General features: G+C 45.7%; 1 protein-coding gene across 1 annotated transcript in view; it reads right to left on the bottom strand.

Annotated features, from left to right (window-relative positions):
- Positions 1-8,459, bottom strand: part of CRB1 (crumbs 1, cell polarity complex component) — a 92,335-nt gene that overhangs the window by 34,122 nt on the left and 49,754 nt on the right. The window contains exon 7 of the mRNA XM_011367307.1: positions 3,301-4,239. Coding sequence (XP_011365609.1) covers positions 3,301-4,239 — 939 coding nt within the window. The remainder of the gene's footprint in view (positions 1-3,300; positions 4,240-8,459) is intronic.

The raw sequence follows: 8,459 nt of genomic DNA, 5'->3' as shown, positions 1-8,459 counted from the left end.
CTTCGTTGAGCTGAACTATAGTAAAACACGCCTGGGTGACGGTCTGCGTGTGAAGTCCCGCTCAAAAGGCCACATTTTCAGAACTCGGACTCGATTTCCTACCGGAACATCGCATCTTGAATCTGCATCGGGAGACCACCTGCTCCAGGCAGCTCCAGGTAGCTTTCAAAGTGCATCGTGAGATAAAATCACCCGTTTGAAGAGATGAACCTCTCTGAGAAACTGTGACTCTAAGATAGCACTTTCATATGAGATAAAATGCTTGATAAAGCACAGCTCTTGAAGCTCCTAAGGTTTGAGAATATGCACAGAATTGGTCAACATCGGGGGTGGCCGGATCCCTGCTGGTCATCCCAGGAAGCCAGAAATGACACTTTGTGCATCAGATTAAAAGGCAGATGGAATGCAGATCTGTTTTTTTTTTTTTCCTCAGAAGCTCAACTCTCCAGCAACCCCATTCTCCCCGCCCCCACCCCAGAAATCACGAGCGATTGGTCAGAGCACGTTATGTGCTACTTGTTTTCAAAAACACCTGAAGCCACGTATGACTCGGCCGTGGACATGGGATGATTCTCAGGGGAAGGGATGATTCTCATGCACGTTGCCGATGCGTCACAAAGGAGGATGACAAATAGTGTGAAAAATGACTTCGACAAGTTTTAATGATGGATGGACTCCAGTGAGACGAAATTTAGGAAGAAAAAATAAAAGCCACTCACAGGTGTGGGGTGGAATCGGCAGGACGCCGGGGCACCGCGGTGAGAACACCTCGAAGCGAGCCGGTCTTGGAGTGTGGCCGCTCAAAGGTCAAGGTGATGTTAGGCTGGAAAACAGACCTGTACCTGGGAGGAGGGGAGTACAGCCTGGTGTCACTCCGCATGCTCCGGCCCATCTCGGAGCCAGAGAAGCAAACTTTTCCCAAAGTGTCTGAAAACCACGTCACGTGGAAAACATTAGACGAAACTGGGCGCGTTTAGCGGGGTGGAGTGGTGGCTGGGATGGTACAAGATGCTTTTCCTTAAACATTCACGCGTTCCCAGGAGCTGCCCGTGAAGGAAAGCTGTGTGTGTCCCCATTTTGTGTCAATATGAGGAAACAGCTTTGGGGGCGTTCCTGGCGAGATGGAGTGAGTTCTCCATTCCCTAAGGTATGTAAGCCGAGGTTTGGGCCACTGCACCCGGCAGACACAGCAGCATACAAAATTCAGCCATGGAGTGAAGCTCCTTCTCTCTCTGAGAAACTGTGACTCTAAGAAAATAAGAATCTCAAAGTCTAGACGTCTGACGGAAGTTAAAAATGATACGAATGGCCTCTGCGACTCAAACATGCTCCAGAAGGCACGAGGTCGGGGACACATGTCTCCCGAACGTCATCTCGGAAGCTCCGTATTTGTACACGCGGCCAACACGAGATACACCCGGACGACGTGGAAGACGGTTCTGGGAACTAAGCGTTGAGAAACGCTTTTCGGAACTCCCCTGGGTGAGTCACTCGATCGTTTTAAGATCGGCTTCAACGTACGGGAAGTCCCTGCATCTCCTTGACCCGCCACCTGCTGTACCCTCTCTGCAGTCAGCCTGAGCTCCGCAGGGTGTGTGCCACGGGCGGCGCGTGCCAGGCCAAGGTCGCCAGAGCGTGAAGTTGGCCGTGGTATCTGCAGCGCGCCTCTTCCGTCCTGAGCGTGGAAACACGGTGACAGAAGGAGGCCATGCCCTCACGCCCCGAGCACCTCTAAAACGCGCAGACGCCCCCAGCAGACGTTCCCCGTACGTAGCAGCACGCACAGGAGACTCTCCTCTGATGACTGAGAGGCGATGCGAAAAACACAAGTTTCCTTAAGCTTATACCGAGAATTTTCAGAAAGAGAACTCCCTCCCCACAGAGGTATCTTTTGAAGCAAAGGATTTTCGCGAAGGTGAAGCAGTTTCCAACAGTGCAGGAAAATAAAAAATAAAAAATAAAAAATAAAAAAACAGGCGTCGGGGTGGGAGGGAACTTGGTTTAAAAACTTTGTGATTTTCCAAATTGGGAAAAAGAAACTAAAGAAAACCAGAAACCCACTGGAGTGGCATCTCTTGCATGTAATTACCAGGACAGTGAGCATCAGCACGGTCAGCTTTAACCTCACGGGTCACTGCCTTTGGAAGCCAGTCAGAATGAGTCAACATCTGTTTGTTATTTCGAATATGTAGTAAAAGTATTGCCTTGAGTCAATTATGTTTTTCTTCAAAAAGTGAACACTGCCCAAGCATAATTTCCCCTTTTCTCCTTGAAAAAGAAATCACCAAACAACTTGCCACTCCGTGTAAAATATGACATTGGGCTGGCAGAGGCCATACCTCATTGACACACGGGCCCATGATTTGTAATGAATATTGCGGTCGGCCGGGAGACCCGTGAATAGTTTCTAATAATTCTGAGCCATTTGTACACGGAATCGGCTATAGGGTAAGACTGGTTTTAATTTTACTTCTTCTAAAGCAGAGAAGACTATTTACCAGATGTTGTCCTACTTGAGGTTACTCTAAAATCTTGGGGGTAAATTATAGCAAGACTTCAAAGCAGTCTGTTGCAATCACCTCTCAGACATTTTCAATGTGTGATAATAATAACAAAAAGAAACAGCTACGTATTGATCACTATCAACAGCAATCTTTGGAACGATGTTAGAAGTTAAGGATTTTGAAATACATTTCAGGCTGTGATTGGCTAGAGAAATTAGATCGATTCGTTTATGACATCTACCAAATTTCATGGGTTTTTTTTCTTTCTTAACATATGTAGGTAGAACATCTGTTTTCTCCAAGGCAACCCTGGAAAATATACTTTCGAGTAAAACTGGTGGTTTATGAAGATGCTAGACTCCAACATGATTTTGGAGCAAGTGAGGGTTTCACAGTAAATATTTTCTAAGAATCTACTGTGCCCAACACATTGTGCTAGCAGCTGTCACCGACTAGCCTGTAAATAGCCCAAAAGCTTACTTCTCTTTCAAATAGGATTTCTAATCAATTTCCGATACATGACATATGGTAAAATTATAACAGCATTTTGTAAACACCGAAACGAAAACCCATTTGGATGGGCGCCATCGGCTGATTTTTCACTGCTGTGTGAGTGAAACTCTGATGCCCTACGTATGGATCCCCCCAAAATTAGTGAATGCACATCAGTAACCTCTTCATGGTTCTCGCCGGCAGGGGACCCGCTGTGGCAGTCGAGAGGGGCCACTGTGTTTTGCAACGGGCAAGAAGCAGGCCAGCACGGGCACACAGCCCCGGGCGCCCGGCCTCCACTCACCTCCCAGGCAGTCGGGGCCCCCGTAGGGCCGGGGGCAAACACATTGGTAGCTAAGCCACAGGTTGACGCAGCGTCCCCCGTTTCGACAAGGGTGGCCCGCACACCGGTCCCTTCTCACACAGCCTGCCCTGACGTTGAGCGAGGAGCCAGGGATGTCACCGGGGGTCACGCGGGTAGAGTCGATCTGAACGTCTTGGAGACAGCCCACAAAGGCAGGCGTGGGCGGCCGGTCACGGTCACGGAGGCCAGCCCAGTCCGTGGGGAAGCCACCCAGAAAGGAGTCTCTTAAGGCGCATGCCGACTGATGCCTTTCAAACGGAGAAGGCACCGTGGTGACGCACATCCCTGTACAAGGGCCGTCCAGCAAGGTGAGGGTCACGGCCTCTGCAAACATCGCCTCCACTGAGTGCCACTCGCCGTCGCTGGTGTTGCGTGAGATCGACAGGTGTGCCCTGGACCTATTACCGACCTGAACTATTAAGTGAAGGTCGCCGCTCAGCAACTCCAGCATTATAAACGCGCCCTTGTTGCCCCGGAGAAGCAGCAGGGCCGTTGGCTGAACAGTCTGAAACCTGAGGGCGAAGTTACAACCCGAGCCGTTGGCTATCACCGAGCTGCTCGGGACCCACAGGAAGCCGTCACCTTCAAAAGAAAGCGTGGTGACAGTTTCGCACAGTGACCCAGTGTAGCCAGCGGGACAGAGACAGCTGAATCCATGCTGGCCATTTTGGAAATGAGGAACGCATAGTCCATTATTTAGACACTGGTGATGGGTACAGCCCAGGAGAATATCAGAACAGTCCCGTCCTCCGTAGAATGTTCTAGACTGGTGATCAAACGGGCAGTGGCAAGTATAATTCCCAGGCAGGTTCTCGCAAGTGCCACCATTGTGGCAGGGGTTTGAGGAGCATTCGTCCAGGTCTTCTTCACAGTGGATTCCTGTTAAGTAACGAAAAAAAACAACAAAAAAATGAGTTGAAATGACATATATCAAGATCGGAAATAGAAGATTCCCATCATTTTCACGGATAATCTTGTGGAAGTGCAGAGCTAACCGAGGGTAAAGCTATCGTGGAGTAAAATGGGACTGGTTATTGAGGACGCTGGCATCCATTCTACCATACGGAGAAGCGCAGGCCTTGAATTCTTCTAGAAATAGATGATTTGCCAAATATAGTGGTTGCCTCCAACTACCACCGTCAGACATATATTGAATATCATAAAAATGAGAAAAAAAGAGGAAAAGGTTGCCCTTGGCAGCAATGCTAGGCATGCATTATTTATTCGGGGACTCCATTCTCGGAGAGAATTTATCCTGTCCTAGGACGCTGATTTCAGTCTACTCTACTTGAGTTTTGCACTCTGCCTTGTGCGTGCCTCCCCGCAATCCCTAAAACCAGCGTTTTCTAGATGCAGACAGTCTAGAAAGGTCCCATCCCCGCCCCCCACCCTACGACGCCAGAATAAATTACGAAATCTACTCCCAAACAACCTCTGGCTTATAGTTTCTTCATTTTTTTTTTTTTTTTTTTTTTTTACTCTTTTCCATGATTCCACGTCAAGGGAAGAGATCTAATTAGAGAATTATCAGAACGTATTTAGTAAAGTAACGAGAAGGAGCGAGCACGTTTTAAGAGAGAGGGTCACTGCTTCTCCGGTGACGTTTGTGTGGACAAACTCTTGACAAAAACGGGTGTGTGTGGAGCGCCGTGAGGTTCTCCCTGCATCCCACCCACACCGTGTGTCTGTGCTTCGAGGCTCCGCTGTGGTTTTCAAGGCAGAGGTTCTTTCTTCTCTTTCGCAAAAGCAATTAAGGCTTAGAAAGCCTGAATCCCAAACTCCAGAAGCGCTTGATCCGGCTTCTGGTATCGAAAACCCAACTTGATGCTGTTTTTCCCTTGATACTTCGGTGCGTTCGTTTTTATGGTTATTACTAACATGTGTCTCGTGTTCCCATTTAACTCTATGCCTAAGCTATGTTTTTAAAAATTTGACAAAAAGGCTCCTCTAGCGATAATGACCGGAAACGGGTCCCAGGCTGTGGGCAGGTCCCAGCGACTTTCTGTGTCTGTTTCATCTACACCATGGGTTAGTAATTCAAGTGCAACTGACCCTTGAACAATGTGGGTTTGAACTGTGCGGGTCCGCAAATACGCAAATATTTTTCAACAAAGGTATTAGAAATATTTTTGGTGATTTGAGACCATTTGAAAACACTGTGTCCTCAGACCATCTCTTGAGACTAGGCTGGTCTGGGATTTAGAGGGTTTCATATCGGTTTTCAAGTACGGGTCGGATGGACAAAGAGGAACATGGAAATAATGGAATAAAAACTCATCGGCGGAAAAGTGTAAGACGTTTAGAGGTGATGCTGTTTGGCAGTCTCGTTGCCACGATGATTTACGTAGGAAAGTCAAGTCAAGAAGAGTCGATAGAGCCAGACTAGAGAGGGTTTGGGGATTTATGCTCTGATCGTTCTGTTTCATTTTTATCTGTTTGTTTATGTGTTTACTTATTTATTTTCTGAAGGCAGTGGAGAAAAATGAGTCATCGTTGGATGGAGAAAACCAAGCGGTTTTTTCATAAAGATGAACGTCACAGGGATACGTAACAGAGGGAAATGAGCAGAAACCAGAGACAGGAAGGCCAGCTGGATGGATATTAAAATGTCCACACCTCGGATTATCAGCTCTGATACAGGGCATTTGCGTTCTTAGAATTTACAGTACCCTTCCATTTCTTCTGGGTCAGCAAGTAAGTGCAAATGGTAGTACTTTCTTTACTGTCGTTTACTATATTTTTTTCTTATAATTTCTAAAGTTTACACATTTGCTATTTCACAGGATAACTACTAATACCTTGATTATGTATTTCCTTGCAGTGTAAACAGAGAAGCTAGTTCTAAATTTTACCAGCAGGGGAATAAACAAAAACAGAAAGGAGAGAAAGCCTGTATCAAGGTCAACAGGCTGAAGAAAATAAGCAGAATTAGATATTAAAAGAACAGTAAACAGTGATTAATACTCTTGCCTTGTTTAAAAATCAGTTCCACTGACTCTCCTATGTGAAATAAGGTCAGACATATTTATTTGATGAACTCGGAGGAACTAAAAGTGGGAAAAAAGATCGAAACGTCTTTTATTGGCTATTTGACTGGCTCAACATAAACAAGGTCTACCGTCAATCGAGATGAAGGAATTAGGCAACGTTTATGGGATTACCTTCTTTACTGGGTATTTTAGTTGATAATGAATTGGTTACTTATGTCCAAGTATTTATAGTATGAGGTGGGTTACTTGACACTTACTGTCATTTTGTTTACATGAAGTCAATTCATGTACTTGACCAAACACTCACTTTATTTTACTTTTCTAAAATTCTTCTAAGTATAATATCTGATTCCATGATAAGACTGTATTTTGAAAATAATCATAATAGGGAAAATTTCTACTACCTGGAATATACTCCATTTTTATCAGAATAAATTATATTCATGGATAAAAAGCAGGTAGTCTTTATGTTAAATATAAATATCACTGGCTTTTAAAATAACTTTTGCTATAATCTCACTTTATTTAAAGACATAGTTAATGAAATATCTAATAGAAAATTATGTCTACAAAAACATATACCATTAAGTAAGTTTTATCTTTCTCTATCCTAATCGTTTTCTTTATTTTAGTAAATAGATACCCAAGAAAAAGACCGAGGGCTCAGTGCGTGAGTACCTCCTTCACTCAATACTTTGAGCGACTTTCTGTTCCTGAAAAGTTCTCATTTTCATTTGACAGTAATACCTATTGCATTAACGTGCTAAGTAAACATCATAAAAACTCTAAATGCTACCGATTAGCGTATTTAAGTAATAACAAACGAATGAGTTACCTATTAGCACTGCCATTAAAATAGGAACACCACGGATCCTGGCTCCGAACATTTTTCTGTAAAAAGAGGGGCATCCATCCAAACACCTAGTAGGCTGACGGAATGACTTCCTGACGGTCTTGTGCCATTCCCACACGTGTGGGCTTGTTTTTCAGGATCACGTCTTCCTCCCAGGGAGAGTGTGAGGCCTTAGTGTGACTTCTTCCCCGACAAGCTGGATCAGTGGGGCTTAGCGTGAGACCCATCTGTGCTGCTTACCAAGCAGACGTCCTATGTCCTTAGATCCTCTCCCCTTTGAAGTCACACCAGTGAATGCTGCCGTGAGGCCACATCGCACGCTGATACTATAATCATGAAAAAGTGAGTTTGGGGGAAACCTAGGTACCGATCTGCAGTTTTGATGACTTCTATTATAGAAAGCAAGAGCTTGCTTCTCTTTTCCTCACCACAATGAAAATGCCGTTTTGTGGGATTTTTTTTTTTTCCTATTTTGCTTTTGAATAGTAGTTAAGAAATTCACAGCAACTTCAAATCTACTGAAAATCGATGCGGGGGATCAAAAAGGGAAATTAAGAAAATCACAGGGACTTTCGTTAGACTTAACTGAGACTGTGACAAGACAAACTCTGCCCTCTGCCCCCTCTCAGAGAAAAGCTGCGCCCTGTTAGTCTTAAATACAAGGGGATTTGATGTCGCCCATCAGGATAATTTGGCTGGGCGACTGACATGCAGGACACACCAAGTGTAACTGGTGGTTGACTTTGTCTACACTCTCTGAGAGGGGACACCTGAGGACCTGGAGAGGTGATCGGTAGGTGGTGCAGGCTGAGAGGTCACTGAGTCCCTCAGAATCACCAGAGCCTAAAATCCTCGCCATTCGAGTAATTTCTTTAGGTTAAGACCTTGGAAGCCTCAGAAAATATGAAAAAAAGTTACCCGAGAGGGGAGGTGGACGAGTACATGGCCTTAGCAATCTGCCGTGGCACCAGGTCAGGTGATTTGTGGCAGAAATCAGGGGGGAAGACAGAGAACGGAGCGCAGGAGACGCCGAGGCGATGCATTTCTTCATTTATTTATTCTCCATTCACTTTCAAACCTCACGTCTTGAAGCCTGACTTTGCCTGTCACTGCGTGGGTGCCGGAAATGACACAGTGAACAAAACTAGACAGAGTCCTGCTTCCTGGGCCCAGCATAGCTGAGTTTAGGGCAGGGGGCCTGCGGGGCGGACGGGGCCTGGGACTAAAGGAAGAAGTCCACCCAGGGGGCCGGACGG

The sequence above is a fragment of the Pteropus vampyrus genome, unplaced genomic scaffold (genome assembly GCF_000151845.1).
Source record: "Pteropus vampyrus isolate Shadow unplaced genomic scaffold, Pvam_2.0 Scaffold131, whole genome shotgun sequence".
Classification (NCBI taxonomy): Eukaryota; Metazoa; Chordata; class Mammalia; order Chiroptera; family Pteropodidae; genus Pteropus; species Pteropus vampyrus.
This window is presented reverse-complemented; position numbering and strand designations above follow the sequence as displayed.